Source organism: Salminus brasiliensis, chromosome 19 (genome assembly GCF_030463535.1).
Source record: "Salminus brasiliensis chromosome 19, fSalBra1.hap2, whole genome shotgun sequence".
In the NCBI taxonomy this organism is placed as follows: Eukaryota; Metazoa; Chordata; class Actinopteri; order Characiformes; family Bryconidae; genus Salminus; species Salminus brasiliensis.
The window spans coordinates 2901644-2920079 of record NC_132896.1 but is presented as its reverse complement, the minus strand read 5'-3'; the positions used below and the strand labels follow the sequence as shown (position 1 = coordinate 2920079).

General features: G+C 43.2%; 1 protein-coding gene across 2 annotated transcripts in view; it reads right to left on the bottom strand.

Moving 5' to 3' along the window:
- The window catches only part of znrf1 (zinc and ring finger 1), a 59579-nt gene that overhangs the window by 6568 nt on the left and 34575 nt on the right, over positions 1 to 18436 (bottom strand). For both annotated transcript variants that reach the window (XM_072663963.1, XM_072663962.1), the window contains exons 2-3: positions 14214 to 14309; positions 1666 to 1771 (exon numbers count right to left, since the gene is read on the bottom strand). In XM_072663963.1, the coding sequence (XP_072520064.1) occupies positions 1666 to 1771; positions 14214 to 14309 (202 nt within the window). The remainder of the gene's footprint in view (positions 1 to 1665; positions 1772 to 14213; positions 14310 to 18436) is intronic.

Genomic DNA, 18436 nt, shown 5'->3' with positions numbered 1-18436 from the left:
ATTCATGCCCTTCCTGAGGTCACCTGTTGTGTGTATGCAGATGAAGCACCACAGGGCTGCAGGGCCAGGACTGAGAAGCCCTGCTCCAGAACCCAGAATGCCTCCTAAAAGCATCCTTTACTCAAGCTGTTTCTTAATGGTGTGATCGGACGCCTACATCAGCTCGTAAAGTCAGATAACTGCCAGGTCACTTAATCGCAACTACCGCTTGTTTGTGTTTGAGTGGTTAATCGGATCAGTAACTGGGTCAGGGATGGACCAATAGGATTACCTGATCACTATGAGATGAGGGGGAGTTCACCTCATTTCACATCTGAGCCCTTCTAAGAACGTACTGGGAGATTTCTAGACACCTCAGTTTTTATATGAATGAATGAATTAGGTTATTAAAGTATTACTTAGTCTGGCAGTAATAACTGTGGAGTGATTTTAATCCAGTATGAATCTGCAATTAGTGTAGTTTATTATGGTCTGGCAGTAATAACTGTGAAGTGATTTTAATCCAGTATGAATCTGCAGTTTGTGTAGTGTATTATGGTCTGGCAGTAATAACTGTGAAGTGATTTAAATCCAGTATGAATCTGCAGTGTTTTTATGGTCTGGCAAGAATAATTGTGAAGTGTTATTAATCCAGTATGAATCTGCAGTTTAAGTAGTTTCATAGTCTGACTAATAATTGTGTATTAATTTAAATCCAGTATGAATCTGCAGTGTGTTTTTATGGTCTGGCAGTAATAACTGTGATTTAAATCCAGTATGAATCCGCAGTGTGTTTTTATGGTCTGGCAGTAATAACTGTAATTTAAATCCAGTATGAATCTGCAGTGTGTGTAGTTTTTACAATCAGACAGTAAAAAAATTAGGTGTGATATTAATCCAGTATGAATCTGCAATTAGTGTAGTTTATTATGGTCTGGCAGTAATAACTGTAAAGTGATTTAAATCCAGCATGAATCTGCAGTGTGATTTTATGGTCTGGCAAGAATAATTGTGAAGTGATATTAATCCAGTATGAATCTGCAGTCTGTGTAGTTATATAGACTGACAGTAATAACGTAACATGATTTTAATCCAGTATGAGTTTTTAGTTTTTACAATCATACACTCTGACAGTAATGACAGATGAGGCAGTGGTTGTCTTGTCTCATCTTAACTGTGTGAGTGATTTAAATCCAGTATGAATCTGCAGTGTGTTTTTATGGTCTGGCAGTAATAACTGTGATTTAAATCCAGTATGAATCTGCAGTGTGTTTTTATGGTCTGGCAGTAATAACTGTGATTTAAATCCAGTATGAATCTGCAGTGTGTTTTTATGGTCTGGCAGTAATAACTGTGATTTAAATCCAGTATGAATCTGCAGTGTGTGTAGTTTTTACAATCAGACAGTAAAAAACGAGGTAGTTTCATAGTCTCACTAATAATTGTGTATTAATTTAAATCCAGTATGAATCTGTAGTGTGTCTGGCAGTCATAACGTTATTGTTATTGTTATGGAGGATATGGCATTGATCCGGACTACAGACCTTCAATCCAGCCCACCTGTGGGAATTTTGAGGAAATGACACAAATTCCTTTTCCCAAACCAGTCAGATCCCACACATGACCTTCCACAGGAAACCACTCCAGTGCTCAGAGAGGAGCTCAGAGAACACTGGTCCCCTTTACCTTTTGTGATAGATACAGAGGCAAGGCAGTCTGGCGATGGTGTCTCCCTGCTGCAGCTCTTCCAGACAAATCACACACTCTCCTGCATCTCTCGCCAGCACGTCGTCTACACACACACACAAATACACACACACACAAACACACACACCCAGAAAACACAAAAATAACACATTCTGTTAGTTGCAAGAACAGCAAGCATTGAGCACAGCACAGTTCCAGGCCTGATGTGATGCGCCGCTGATCTGTGTACCCGTCGGTTTGCTGGTCAGCTGATCGGCAATCAATACGTTGATTTCCATGGGCCCGGCTCGGACACGGGATTAGTCTTTCCTCATCCCTTTGGCAGGACTTGCAGCCCAGACTAGAGCACAAACCGACTACAGCACACATGTCTGCAGTTTGAAGATGCAATTTGTGATAAAGGGCAGCGGCTGACACGGCGTATAGCGGTGCTGGCCGCCAGCTGCGCAGGGCCAGATCCGATCGATCTCTCACGGTCATAACCTTACAGGGAAGCTGCGTGCTGAGACCACAGGCTAGATGACAAAGATCACAGCGATGTGAAAAACTCCACTATATGACTTAAAGTGCACTATATGTCCAAATGTTTGTGGACACCCCTTATTTAGCTACTTTAAGCTGACACTAGTCCTTGTAGAGAAGCACTAGCCAACAGAATAGGACTCTCTGGAGCAGATCAACAAATATGACCCTATTGGCACCATGCTGGCTAATAATGCCAGGCGTGGGCTAGTAGAGGGGTATAAAGCCCCCCCCCCAGCAGCATTGAGGAGCTGTGGAGCAGTGGAAGAACTGTGTTCTCTGGAATGATGGATGGTGGTGGAGCTCCATCCAGTACTTTTGTTTGGGATGAGGAGTTGGGGATGATGAGGTGAGGTGGGGTGGTGATCATCATCATCCAACATCCTGACCTCACTAACAATGCTCTTGTCACTGAATGCAATCAAATCCTCACAGCAATGCTCCTCCTCCAAAATCTAGTAGAAAGTCTTCTTCCCTGGATAGTAGAGACGGTTACTCCAGCAAATGCAGGAGAAACTCTTTTTTTAATAGCCCTGATTTCAGAAGAGGGCATGAATGTGAGCAGGTGTCCCAATACTTTTGTCCATACAGTACAGAAGTGTTGTCTTCTGGTTACATCAAAGTAAACCTTTATTGTGCTCAGATTTTAGGCATATGGTGTTTTTGTTTTAATAAATAAATATCTCACCAAAATGAATCGTAACCCCTGTATCGTGATACGCACCGTATCGCCAGGTTCCTGCCAACACACAGCTCTAATACTGACACACTGACTCTTCACATTCAGGCCTACTGAGCCAGGTGAAGGAGAACGAGGCAGATCAGGAGTGGATTCCCCACCTGCAGGTCCTTCCTGGGTAAACTCAACTCAACTCAGTGCAAAACTACATCCACACACACAGCACACACACACAGCTCGCACACTGCACAGCGGCCTCATTAACACACTGAAAAGCCCACCAGCGCAGGTTAATTAAAACACGCAGTGCATTTCACACTGCGCTGAAACGAGGCTGAGCGGACAGCAGGGGGCAGTGCTGAGTGACTTTACAGGAAATACAGTCTCCTGTGTGTGTGTGCTTGTGTTTGTCTTTGTGGTGGTGAGAACTACAGCAGAGCCGTGTGTGTGTGTGTGTGCTTGACTTAAATATGAGCACACACACACACACACACACACTCACACACACACACGTACACTCAGCTTTGGAGGTCAATAAATCCTTGAACCCTGAGTATCTTGAATGTTTGATATCTACATCCATGTGTGTGTGAGCACATTTCCTCTTATCGCCGCTTGATAGTCATCTTCACTCATGTAGAAAAACACACACACACACACACACACACACACACACCACACAGGTGTTTCCAGGGGAAGTGGTGTTTCTGTGCAGAGACTGGTGTGCTGTGTTGTGGTGCGTTTCCTGTCTGTACAGAAAAAAATGTTTACTGGAAACTGAGGCAGGGCGAGCAGCAGTGTGCAAAAGTCTCAGCACCTCAACAGATGATCTGCAAGTCTGTTTACCTGGAAACCCATCAAATCCCAGAGAAAATCAGCAGTCTAACGGTGCTCTCCTAACCAACATAACAGTTACTTTACTTTATATAGAGTTAATTACAGGTAGACACTCTCACTGACCACTGGCTTTATGTTTATTTGGGTTTATTCTAATGTTATATAGAGTTAATTACAGGTAGACGCTCTCACTGAGCACTGACTTTATGTTTATTTGGGTTTATTCTAATGTTATATAGAGTTAATTACAGGTAGACACTCTCACTGACCACTGACTTTATGTTTATTTGGGTTTATTCTAATGTTATATAGAGTTAATTACAGGTAGACACTCTCACTGACCACTGACTTTATGCTTATTTAGGGTTTATTCTAATGTTATATAGAGTTAATTACAGGTAGACGCTCTCACTGACCACTGACTTTATGTTTATTTGGGTTTATTCTAATGTTATATAGAGTTAATTACAGGTAGACACCCTCACTGACCACTGACTTTATGTTTATTAGGGTTTATTCTAATGTTATATAGAGTTAATTACAGGTAGACACTCTCACTGACCACTGGCTTTATGTTTATTTGGGTTTATTCTAATGTTATATAGAGTTAATTACAGGTAGACACCCTCACTGACCACTGACTTTATGTTTATTAGGGTTTATTCTAATGTTATATAGAGTTAATTACAGGTAGACACCCTCACTGACCACTGACTTTATGTTTATTAGGGTTTATTCTAATGTTATATCGTGTTAATTACAGGTAGACACTCTCACTGACCACTGACTTTATGTTTATTTGGGTTTATTCTAGTGTTATATAGAGTTAATTACAGGTAGACACTTACTGACAATTGACTTTATGTTTATTTGGGTTTAGACCATTTCTTAGAAGAGCTCATGGTTTCTGAGCACCAGCACACTATCAGCTATCAGCGCCATCAGCAGAGCCTCCTACGATGCTCCCAACACAGGATTATTCATTATTACCTAAGAAAGAGACAGAATATCCACCAGAATATCATCTGTTTTGCTCTGTTTATCTCAGGCACTGTTATTTCCTACCGGCGCTGAGGAAGAGAGCCGTGGAGCTGCAGCGTTGGGTCATTAGATGCTGGTTCATGATATTTGGGGTTGTGAGCAAAAAGCGAGAGAGAACGCGAGAGAGGTGTAGGGCACTTAAGGTCAAAGGAGATGGAGACAGAAGACAGAGATGGGCAGTTTTGGGTATGTATATATGATGATCAGGTAAAGTTTAATAAACCTGAATTGATGAATTACTCTGCGATGCGCACGCCTACACTGTAAGTGCTTTTTGCTTTGTCATGCTTACTGAATCACTGCGATGCCAGTGTGACATTGCTGAAACCCACAGCTGCAGCAGCAGCAGCAGCAGTGCTTTGCTAGGCCAACTGCAAAGCACTACACAGATAATATCCGTGATCTCTTCTGCAACACAAACCTGAATCATATAAGACTATAAAAACACCAAAATACCATCATGTCCGAATATTTATGGACACCCCTTCTAATGAATGCATTTAGCTACTTTAAGTTGCACCCACTGCTGACACAGATGTGCAAATGCACACACACAGTCAATATAATAGGACTCTCTAGAGCAGATCAACACCTGCCTAATGTCATTGGCACTATACCTAATGCCAGGTGTGGGCTAGAGGGGTATAAACCCCCCCCCCCAGCATTAAACTGTGTTCTCTGCTACTCTACTGGGATGAGTTGGGAAGTTGGATGTGATGAGGTGGTGTGATGATCATCATCATCCAACACCCTGACCTCACTATCTAACACTCTTGTCACCTAATGCAATCAAATCCTCACAGCAATGCTCTTCTCCAAGATCTAGTATAAAGTCTTCTTCTCTGGACAGTAGAGACAGTTACTCCAACAGAGTACAGCAGACACTCTTTTTAATACCCTTTAAAACAATGAATAAGCAGGCGTCCCAATACTTTTGTCGTTATAGTGCAGCAGCATTGTCTTCAGATCCCACTATTCTGACTGCATAAGTAAAACATTCTGAATAAATATAGGTGCAATAAAATTGCATCATAACCCCAGTATTGGGATACGTACCGTAGCCAGGATCTTGCCAACACAGCGAGAAAATAAGATGAACTACCAGGGATTTACAGAACTGAAAGGTTTAGTCCCCTGTGATGATTAGAGCGTAAAGCTGCTTATCTGGGCAGGAAGTGTCTATTTCCTCAGTAAAACACTAATATTAGAATAAACACATTAAACATGTCACACTTTACAACTATATATACATATATACACACACCAATACACCAGCCGTAACATTATCACCACCTGCCTTATACTGAGTAAGACCCCCTTGGTATAACTAACAAGCCTAGCCCGGCTTGGTCCCGGGAACACCGCACAAGACCTCCCTGATGTTTCGGAGACGTTCTAACCCGGTCGTCTAGACATCATCAAAGTTGCTCTCAGCCCATTTCCACTGCTTTTCTGGCTCTTCTATTGCTGCCAAATATATACAGGCCTTGTCAGGAGCCACTGTAGATGTAGATGGTCACCTCACCTGTCAGTGGTGTTGATCTTATGGCTGATCGGTCTGTATATATTTATCGCTGCTGTCCAATGAACAGCATTTCTGTCCATTTTTAGGTTCTCCATGGTCTGAACCCTGTAGCTGATCTGCACCCTGTGTAAAACATTCTGGCTGAATGGACCAATAGAAATGCATTCACTGACCTCCATTATATATATATAGTAGAAATATATATCTCATAGCTGGCCAATCTCCAAAAATATATATCTCATAGCTGGCCAATCTCCAAAATATATATCTCATAGCTGGCCAATCTCCAAAATATATGTCATAGCTGGCCAATCTCCAAAATATATGTCATAGCTGGCCAATCTCTCTCTCTCTCTCTCTCTCTCTATATATATATATATATATATATATATATATATATATATATATATATATATATCATAGCTGGCCAATCTCCAAACATATATATCTCATAGCTGGCCAATCTCCAAATATATATATATGTCATAGCTGGCCAATCTCCAAAAATATATATCTCATAGCTGGCCAATCTCCAAAAATATATATATCTCATAGCTGGCCAATCTCCAAATATATATATATATATATGTCATAGCTGGCCAATCTCCAAAAATATATATATCTCATAGCTGGCCAATCTCCAAATATATATATATATATATATATATATATATATATATATATATATATATATATATATATATATATATATTTGGAGATTGGCCAGCTATGTCATAGCTGGCCAATCTCCAAAAATATATATCTCATAGCTGGCCAATCTCCAAAAATATATATCTCATAGCTGGCCAATCTCCAAAAATATATATCTTATAGCTCTCCAAAAATATATATGTCAATATATATGTTTTTCAATATATATGTTTTGGTCAATCTCCAAGAGGAGGAAAGCTTATTAACTTTTAATGGAGGTCAATGAATGTATTTCTATTGCTAGAAATTATAGAAACTATAGAATAGAAATTACTCTATTTCTATTGTATTTCTATTCAACACACACACATCTACATAGATATATATGTAGTCAAATGAAATACTGTGATATGAATATGATCAATCTAAATCACCCTTGTACTAAAAAGAAATGAAAGCCGGCTATTTATCCCCAGCAGACGTACTGTAGAAGATATTCCCATTGTTCAGTGTGTTTCCTGATGCTGAACGCTGCTTTTTATGATGTTGTTTGACTTGCAGTAGATAATCCACCATAAACGGTACACGTCGTTAGCGGCCGCCTATACGCCAATTAATTACTGTTACCAGGATCAATAACGTCATAAAGGTCCGGGATGAATCCCGCCAGGACTTCTCAAACACTGAAAGTGAAGTGAAGTGCATTCATCATAAAGAAGACAGATTTAAACTGAATATAAGGAAGGGCATGCAAACAACACGTACACGACCAGCCATAACATTATAACCACTGAAAGCTGGAGTGAATACAGCAGCTCCAATCAAGGGTGGATCTACATATCAGGCAGCGAGTGAAGAACGGTTGGTTCTTGAGAATGATGAAGGTGCTGAAGCAGGAAAAATGGACAAGAGTAAGAATCTGAGCCACATCTTTGACAAGAACCACACTGGGTCATCAGAACATCTCCAGAACCTCAGGCAGGTCTTGTGGGTTGTTTCCTCCTGGTATGCAGTGGTCAGTACCTACCAAAAGTGCTCCAAGGAAGGACAACCGGTGAACCGGCGACAGGGTCATAATGATTTATGGGACTTATTGATGATGCTCATGGAGGCCCCGCCCACCTCACAACTTACAGGACTAATGAAAGGATGGTCTAGATGCGGCTAGATGCTGCCAGATACCACAGCAGGACACCTTCAGAGCTCTTGTAGAGTCCATGCCTCGGCGGGTCAGAGCCGGGCGGGTGGTTGTAATGTTATGGCGGATTGGTGTAGAGGTTCTCTTATTATGATCATTCATTTGTTTTTGCCTGTTGTTTGAGTTGTGATGTCAAGGCTGAAGTGCGGAGGAGCGAGGTAGGTGGATGGAGAGATGCATAAGGAGACCAGCTTGGAGAGGGAGACAGGGGGAGAGATGGAGTGAAGGGAGGAGGGAGGGGAGGATGAATAGAGGGCTGTCAGATGGGAGGCATATGCTCCGAATGCAAATCAGATTAGTTAAGCATCGACGTCCCGCGGCCCTTCTTTATCCCCATCCCCGTAATCGGCAGGCCTCGTCCCCTACTCCCCCTCCCCCCGAGCGCACAACTCATAAAGGCTCACACCTGCCCCTTACACACAAGCCTGAGTAAGAACACCACACACACACACACACACACACACACATATATATATATATATATACACACACACACACACACACAGGGCTGCACTTGAGCTGGTTATCCTCTTAGGGCCTGTGACTTCCAACAACTTAGCTGTGTGTACTGGCCTAGGGGAAGAGACAGGTGTGTGTTTGTGTGTGTGTGTGTGTGTGTGTGTGTGTGTGTGTGTGTGTACGTGTTTCAGTCCCTAGTTATCCCCTTCTGACTCAGTTACTGTTTGTGCTTCTTTCCCTGGATACGAGTGTGTGTGTGTGTATGTGTGTCCATGGACCTTGTTACGCTCCAGTCCTGCTGACTCTATTAAGTTCTACACAGTAATAAGCAGCAGTGCTGAATTAGCTCCACAAACACACACACACACACACACACACACACACACACACACACAGTACAGCAAGGCATAAATGAACCCCACCATACACTGTGTGTCCACAAAAGTGGTCTTACACTTCACAAAATTCATAATTGGATATGATACAGTGGTCTGGCACCTCGATGATGCAGCATAAAACAGGAAGGGCCTGAAATACCAAAATACACAGATGTCCAAATGTTTGTGGACACCCCTTCTAATGAATGCATTTAGCTACTTTAGGATGCACACATTGCTGACACAGATGTGCAAATGCACACACACAGCTTGTTTAGTCCCTGTAGAGAAGAAATACTGCCAATAGAATAGGACCCTCTGGAGCAGATAAACAAACATGAACCTATTGGCACCGTGCTGCCTAATAATGCCAGGTGTGGGCTATAAAGAGGGGTATAAAGCCCCCCAGCATTGAGGAGTTGTGGAGCAGTGGAAGAGCTGTGTTCTGTGGAATGATGGATGGTGGTGGAGCTCCATCCAACACTTATGGGATGAAGTGGGGTGGTGATCATAAAACATCCTGACCTTGCTAACACTCTTGTTGCTGAGGGCAATCAAATCCTCACAGCAAATGCTCCTCCAAAATCTAGTAGAAAGCCTCCTTCTCTGGACAGTACTCGAGACAGTTACTCCAATCAATACCCTTGATTTCAGAAAGAAGAAACAGTGAATGAGCAGGTGTCCCAATACTTTTGTCAGATGCTAAACTTTAGAAAAGTAACACTGAGGATTATGTATAAGGTTTTTGAAGAACTGGACTCAAAGTCCTAGATGTGTGGCCATTAAACGGAGCACCTGCATACAATCAAAAATAGTTGCTTGGTTACTGAATATAAAAATAAACATAATGGCAGCCCTCTTTTGGAGTGTATCAACCTCAGCTGGACTCACGGTGCACATGCTGTGAGAAGCCCACGTGAGTTGACCGGTGTGGTGCCGTGTCTTTTTTAAGACTCAGCTTTGCATGATATTTTAATACCTGGAGTTAAATTTAGCCACTGGTCAGGGAAAAGGGAGGACAGAAGGGGGGGGGGGGGGAGGGCAAGTTATTTTGCGGTTAATTTCAGTACTGTGGAGAGAAAGGAGATGCTGAAATGAACCTGAATCTTTATACATTAACACAATACACCCTGGATTCACTGTTTAAAGGTTCTGAATTCATTTGGTTGCAGATAAATATTCAACACCTCTATCATCCACTACTCAAATACTGAGGATTCCAACACTCCTATAACATTAATATCCAGTATGAAGTTCTAATAACATTAATATCCAGTATGAAGCTCTAATAACATTAATATCCAGTATGAAGCTCTAATAACATTACTATCCAGTATGAAGCTCTAATAATATTAATATCCAGTATGAAGTTCTAATAACATTAATATCCAGTATGAAGCTCTAATAACATTAATATCCAGTATGAAGTTCTAATAACATTAATATCCAGTATGAAGTTCTAATAACATTAATATCCAGTATGAAGCTTTAATAACATTAATATCCAGTATGAAGTTCTAATAACATTAATATCCAGTATGAAGCTCTAATAACATTAATATCCAGTATGAAGTTCTAATAACATTAATATCCAGTATGAAGCTCTAATAACATTAATATCCAGTGTGAAGCTTTAATAACATTAATATCCAGTATGAAGTTCTAATAACATTAATATCCAGTATGAAGTTCTAATAACATTAATATCCAGTATGAAGTTCTAATAACATTAATATCCAGTATGAAGCTCTAATAACATTAATATCCAGTGTGAAGCTTTAATAACATTAATATCCAGTATGAAGTTCTAATAACATTAATATCCAGTATGAAGTTCTAATAACATTAATATCCAGTATGAAGTTCTAATAACATTAATATCCAGTATGAAGTTATATTACATTACCTCCCTGTGTTGATCACATAAAAAAGATCAAGCCTCCAGATGTGTCTCTCATCTTTTAAGTAGAAGTTAAAATGAACTTTCAAACATGAAAGTGAAAGGATGTGTGTGTGTGTGTGTGTGTGTGTGTGTGTGTGTGTGTATGAGTGTGTGTGTGTGTGTGTGTGTGTGTGTGTGTGTGTGTGTGTGTGTGTGTGTGTGTGTGTATGAGTGTGTGTGTGTGTGTGTGTGTGTGTGTATGAGTGTGTGTGTGTGTGTGTATATGAGTGTGTGTGTGTGTCTGTGGTAACTGTCCTCTTGTCTTGGTTTGATGATGCTCTCAGAGGACGGCTCTGTCTCTGCCTGTTCTGAAACACAGCGCATGTTTAGACCTGCTTCATTCCCTCTACATGATCAATACAGCCTGCGGTGTTCTCACCCTCCCATACACACACACACACACACACACACACACACACACACACACACACACATAATCCAAGCTTTAGAGAGGTTTTCCATTGACCTGTGTATTTCTGGAGCTAAATATGACTGTGCTTCAATAGCCGAAGTCCTTTGGCTCTTTTAGCTTTTTAGGTCAAGGCTGCACTTTAGATAAACAAACAAACAAACAAACAAACAAACAAACAAAGCAAACAGCATTTTCTTCTCTTCCACTCACTCACTGTTCACTGTTTCTTGTCTCTACTGTCCAGGGAGGAAGAAGGCTTTCTACTAGATTTTGGATGCCAATGCTGGGGGGCTTTATACCCCTCTACTAGCCCACACCTGGCATTAGGCAGCATGGTGCCAATAGCTTCATAATGTTTATCTGCTCCAGAGAGTCCTAATGTATTGGCAGTACTTCTTCTCTACATGGACTAGACAAGCTGCGTGTGTGTGTGTGTGTGTGTGCGCATTTGCACATCTGTGTCAGCAGTGGGTGCAGCTGAAGTAGCTGAATACTTTCATTAGAAGGGGTGTCCACAAACATTTGGACATATAGACGTCCTGTGGTGTCTGGCACCATGAGTAACGTTAGCAGAAGATCCTCTAAGTCCTGTAAGTTGTGAGGTGGGCGAGGCCACCATGTGCATCAGTGAGCCCATGCATGACACTGTCACTGACCACTGCATACCAGGAACGCCCCACAAGACCTGCTTGCTGATGTTCTGGAGATGTTCTGATGATCCAGTCATCTATCTAGAACATCACAGTCTGGTTCTTGTCAAAGTGTCTCAGATTCTTACGCTTGTCCATTTTTAAATTCCGCTTGAGAGGAGCCCCTGGGTCTGGATAATCAGTGCTATTCAGTTCACCTGGCAGTGGTTTTAATTTAATGGCTGATCTGATCGGTGTGTGTGTGTGTGTGTGTGTGTGTGTGTGTGTATTTATGTAAGTATCTACACACACCGTGAGCAGCTGAGTGAATGCCCCTAGACAACCAGAACAACAGCAGGGCACAGAGCTCTGTGGAGATTAGATTAGCTGCAGTGTGTGTGTGTGTGTGTGTGTGTGTGTGTGTAGCTGAGAGACAGACAGACGTGAAGGCGCTGAGGAACTGAGTCAGTAGTGCAGATTTAAACTGCAGGAGAGTGAGTAAGAGGCCTGAACGCAGAGGATTGTGGGAAAAAACTCCATCTCCACCCTCTACAGTACCTACTGCAGCTCCAACCTGCACTCTCCTTCACCACCCCTCTCTCTCCATCTTCCTCCCTTTTTCTCCACCCCTCTCTCTCCATCTTCCTCTCTCCAGCCCTCTCTCTCTCCATCTTCCTCCCTCTCTCTCTCTTCATCTTCCTCTCTCCACCCCTCTCTCTCTCCATCTTTCTCCCTCTCTCTCTCTTCATCTTCCTCTCTCCAACCCTCTCTCTCTCCATCTTCCTCCCTCTCTCTCTCCATCTCCCTCTCTCCATCTCTCTCTCTTCATCTCCCTCTCCACCCCTCTCTCTCTCTCCACCCCTCTCTCTTTTCATCTCCCTCTCTCCACCCCCCTCTCTCTCTCCATCTCCCTCTCTCCATCTTTTTCATCTCTCTCTACCCCTCTCTTTTCGTCTCCCTCTCTCCACCCCTCTCTCTCTCCACCCCTCTCTCTCTCCATCTCCCTCTCTCTACCCCTCTCTCTCTCTGCATCTCCCTCTCTCCACCCCTCTCTCTTCATCTCCCTCTCTTCACCTCCCTTTCTCTCTTCAGCTCCACCCCTTCCTCTCTCCACTTTTCTCTCTTCATCTTCCTGTCTCCACCTTCTTCTCCATCTGTCTCTCTCTCTTTCGACACCTCTCCCTAACTGTCTCTCTCTTTCCCCCTCTTCCCACCTCTTTCCCCACCTGTCTCTCTCTCTCTTTCGCTCTCTCTCTCTCTCATGGTCAGTGTGAGCTCATGACAGGGCCTGAAATCAGATTGGTTTGCCTGTGTGTGTGTGTGTGTGTGTGAGAGAAAGAGAGGGAGAGACACACACACACACACACTCAACTCCTCAGCAGGTCACCTTTAGCTCTCTCTTGCAGCTGTCACTCAATCAGGTAGCCGTCAATCAACTGACAGCTCACACTGAGCCTGCCGGTCAAACGCAGCTGGTCTTAACGCTGGCTGTGTTCTACTGGAGATCACAGTCCACCAGACATGTACATGAAGGTATCACACATTAGCATCACCCCACACCATCAGTGCATCTCCACCTGCTGCTGCAGACAGCGCTACACCCGGCCCTACATCTGTTTACAGGCTGGAGCCGGTTCCAGACGTCCACACCTTCTGAGACCATCTCCACAAAGCTTCATGTGCATGAGCTGAGCGATGTAGTGGACACGTCTACTAATGAATTCCAATGTTTGTGGTGATCATTGTCCAACATCCTGACCTCACAAACGCTCTCGTCACCAAATGCAATCAAATCCTCACAGCAATGCTCCAGCGCCAAAATCTAGTAGAAAGTCTTCTTCCCTGGACAGTAGAGTCAGTTACTCCAAAAAGCAGGATCAGTTCTTTTTAGTACCCTTGATTTCAGAAGAAATAATGAATGATGAGCAGGTGTCCCAATACTTTTGACCAAAAGTTTGTGGACACATGCTCATGCAATGTTTCTTCCAAAATCAAGAGGTTGACCCACCACTTCCTGCAGTAAATCAGCCTCTACACTTCAGGGAGGGCTTTCCACTAGGTGTCTGAACATTGCTGTGAGGATTCAGGAGGTCAGGTTCTAATGTTCATCCCAAAGGTTCTGGATGAAGCTCCATCGTTCCAGAGAACACAGTTCTCAGTGCTGCGGGGCTTTATACCCCTCCAGCCAAGAAAGAGAGCCAGGCAGAGAGATTAGGGAGCAGAAAGTGAGGGTGAGATTTGGAGGCGTGGCTTACCGTTGTATGAGAGGCGGGGCTTGCTCAGACACATGATGAAGTGAACCTCCATTTCATTGGATGCCACTGACTTGGAGCAAACAGGGCACTTGAAGCCTGAGTGAGAGAGAGAGAGAGAGAGAGAGAGAGGCAGACAGTTTAAGACCCGGCCAATCACAGAGCAGCTCATTAGAAACGTGACCCGTTATCACAGAGAACGGGACGGAACCACAACTTCTGAAACTTCTAAAAGCTCCATCACAGAAGGTTATTACACCTAATGGTCATGGATACACTGTTCTGAGATTATCTTGGCCTAAATTAATTAATGGTGGAGGGATACATGAATACATGCATGGCGCTGTGAGGCAAAATAGAAGTAGTCCAGAATTATCATTATTTTTTATCTGTTATTAAAATGTCATATAAAACCTAGAAGACATGTGTAGGTTCACTGGCGGGTTCAGATAGTAAATAAAACGGCTATATTAGGGTTGTAGTCATGGCGACCGAAGCCTGTTTCCATTCGCCATCACTGTAAAGGAATCGCCGGGAAGTTGTTTTCTCCACAATAAGGAGTCTCCGACTGGTCCAGCGCACTAAGGCGCTGCCATCAGCAGCCGGAGCCAGAGGGAGCACAACTGGCTTGCTCACTCTCCCTACATCACTTTAGTGTGATGCTGGCTGGCACGGGCGTCTGCTAGCCGATCCATCAGAGCTGGGTACCCGGTGCTGTCCTCCGAGCGTGTTGGTCGGTTGCACAGTGATGCTGCAGATCGAAAAGAGGTGGTGGCTGGTTGTGCATGTGTTGGAGGAGGCATGTGCCAGGCCTCACCCTCCCAGTGTTGAGAGCCTTACACGTGATAAGGGGGGAGTGCTAACGAGTGGATTTGGTAACTGCCTAATCAAAACTATTGGGAAATTGGGTAAAAATAAAAAAGAAGTAAAAAATCATTTCAAAATAAACAAGTTTTCTCTAAAATGAACCACAGCTTCACACCAAATCTCCAGTCTGAATTATGCAGAAATCAATTTTGATCTTAAACAATGTTTCTCTTAATGACATTCACAGTGGAGGGATACAAGCAGGGTGTTCTGAGGTAAAATAGTTCCCATAGAAAACATTTTTTCAGATTTGCTACTATTTATATATATATTCCTCCATCATCATCATCATCATCATTCCATATCACACTCAGAAGACTGGTGGGTTTGGATTGAGAAACAATGGCTATATTGGTGTAAAGTCCCATTGTAGATCCATCCACCGCCCCTGTAAAGAAATCATCAGTAAGATTCTCTACAGTGAACCACAATTTCACACCAAACCCACCTCTCGTTTCTCCAATCCTCACCACTAACCACCCCAACCACCACCACCCCTCAGACACCACCTAGACCCACCAACCCAACAGACACCCAACCCCCCAACAGACACAACACCCCACTACCACACCATACACCACCACCCACCCTAACCTCGACAACCAACCACCCACCCACCCACCACATCCTCCACAGCAATGCTTTGAGATCTAGTAGCAGAGACAGTTTCTCCAACAAAAGCAGGAGACACTCTTAATACCCTCGATTTAAGAAGAAGCAGTGAATAAGCAAAGTACGACCAGGCGTCCCAATACTTTTGTCCACTTATTTTGCTTGCAGTCTCTCTACAGTGAACCACAATTTCACACCAAACCCACCTCTCGTTTCAATCAAATTCTCACAGCAATGCTCCGAGATCTAGTAGCAGAGACAGTTCCTCCAACAAAAGCAGGAGACACTCTTTTAATACCCTCGATTTCAGAAGGAGCAAAGTATGAGCAGGTGTCCCAATACTTTTGTCCATTTATTGCGCATACAGTCTCTCTACAGTGAACCACCATTTCACAGCAAACCCACCACTGAACTATGCAGAAATACGTGGGGAGTGGAGTTCCTCTGTAACCAGTATCACTTCCACCAGAACGCAGAGATGCAGCGTCATGCTCCATGACACCGGGCCTGTCCTCACAGCTTGGACAGAACACACACTTGCTGCGAGAGCTTTTTGGCTTATTGACTCAAATGAAAGCTTTTTAATTCAGCCTCAGTGAATCTGCCCCGTACTCACACGCCAGCGCCAGCGTTCGGCTCTGCACTAACACAAGGCCCACAGCCTCCAGAGGAGATGACACTCATGCCGGAGGTGCTCGAGATGAAGGGGCGAGCTGAAAAGCTCCTTTTAATTTCATGCTCACTCTGTTAGGAGCAGATCGGTGGAGAGATTACCGGCCTAACCGCACTCGCAGGCCTTTTACAGGTATTAGTCTTACATCACAGGCATCCTATCAATGAAAAAGGAGACACTTTATTAGATACCGCAGGTAAGGCCATGTTTACACTCAGCGCCTCGTTTAGAGATGCACGATAACATTGTAATCAACAGTAACAGTAAATATAGAAAAAAAAAAGTATTTGGACAGCTGCTTATTATTTGTTTATTTTCTGGTCCCTGTAGAGAAGTACTGCCATTAGAATAGGACTCTCTAGAGCAGATAAACAAACATGATCCTATTGGCACCATGCTGCCTAATAATGCCAGGCGTGGGCTGGTCGAGGGGGGGTATAAATCCCCCCCAGCATTGAGCTGTGGAGCAGTGGAAGAACTATGCTTTCTTAAATGATGGATGGTGGTGGAGCTCCATTCTCCAGTCGAGGAGTTGGGGATGATGAGGTGGGGTGGTGATCATCATCCAACATCCTAGAGAGAGTAACTCCCACAAAAGCAGGACTGATTCTTTCTAATACTTTTGATTTCAGAAGAAACAATGAATAAGCAGGTGTCCGAATACTTTTGTCAATATAGCGTAAAACCAGGGCCATGGTGTTTTGATAGCACGGGTTTAGATGAGGTAGGATGTTTGGCATGAGGAAGCCAGGCAGCCAGATGGTGTTGGGTTCTATTCCCTATTCAGGATATGGGTGGCATCATCGCTAATCTATATTCACACACACACACACACACACACACACACAAAGCACTGTTTACTTATATTCATGGTTTTAGCTACAACCTGCCCCATTAAACTGGAAGCTGTGTCCTAAAAAAACACTGACGTATCTATCCAGTAAACACACACACACACACACACACACAACACACATATATATATATATTCTGTTTACTTGGCTATAGTCTGCCCTGCCTATTACAATACAATATATTGACAAATGTATTGGGACATCTACACAATACATCTACCGAGCGTTTATGACGTCCCATTCTAAACCCATAAGCATTATTAATAAGAGCTGGTCCCCCTTTGCTCTAAGCTCTACCAGCAGCAGCAGGTCTGGAGCTCTGCTGCAGTTACTGAGTCAGTTGGAGGCTTTTCTGCACTCTGCTCTGAGCTCAGCACTCGGCCTGACCCCGCTCTGTAACTTTACGTGGTCTGACAGACACTCGGTGGCTGAGCTGCTCTCTGTGAGCTGTTCCTCCTAAACTCTTCCACTGTTCAATAATAACACCACTCACAGCTGATGGAGGAAGATCTAGGAGGGAAGGTCTAAATTTCACCAGCTGACTTGTTGTTGTTGGTGCAGCGGTGTCTCCTATTACATACAGAACCACGCTGGAGTTCAGTGAGCTCTTCAGAACCTCCTGTTCTTTCACTGAAGTGTGGAAGAGAGGCAGACTGCAGGACTAGACATACCTTAGAGAGTTCCTCAGAGAACCTTTGAAAAATATAAGTATACAATTAAATATGGTCTGATGAATTGATCTGCTTGAAATTATATAAAAGTATTTTTATTATATATATACATATAAGTAAGCATCTGTAAGAATCAGAGGTACAAAGCTGCTTATCTCCTCAGTAAAACACTGATATTAGAATAAACACTAAAGTGGTGGTGGAGGTTCTCCATCACTGTGTTCATCATTAGAACATCTCCAAAGTTCTCCTCTCTCATGGAGTCTAGTGTTATTTAGAGTTCTCCTCAGATCAACACCTGGTTTGGTGGTAAATCAGGGCTTAATGATGGTAAATCAGGTGAGCTGCTGCTGCTGCTGCTGCTGATGGAGTTGAACACATCCTCCACGCTGTGCTGGCTGGACTGGGGGCATCCAGGAGAACCCTGGAGGAACCGAGCTCTGTTCTTCAGACTAGCTCACAGACAAGATCTCACTACTTTCTTTCTTCAGAATGAGAAGCTCTTGTTTCTCCTTTTTACTGGATTCATGTTCAGCTGCTTTATCTGTT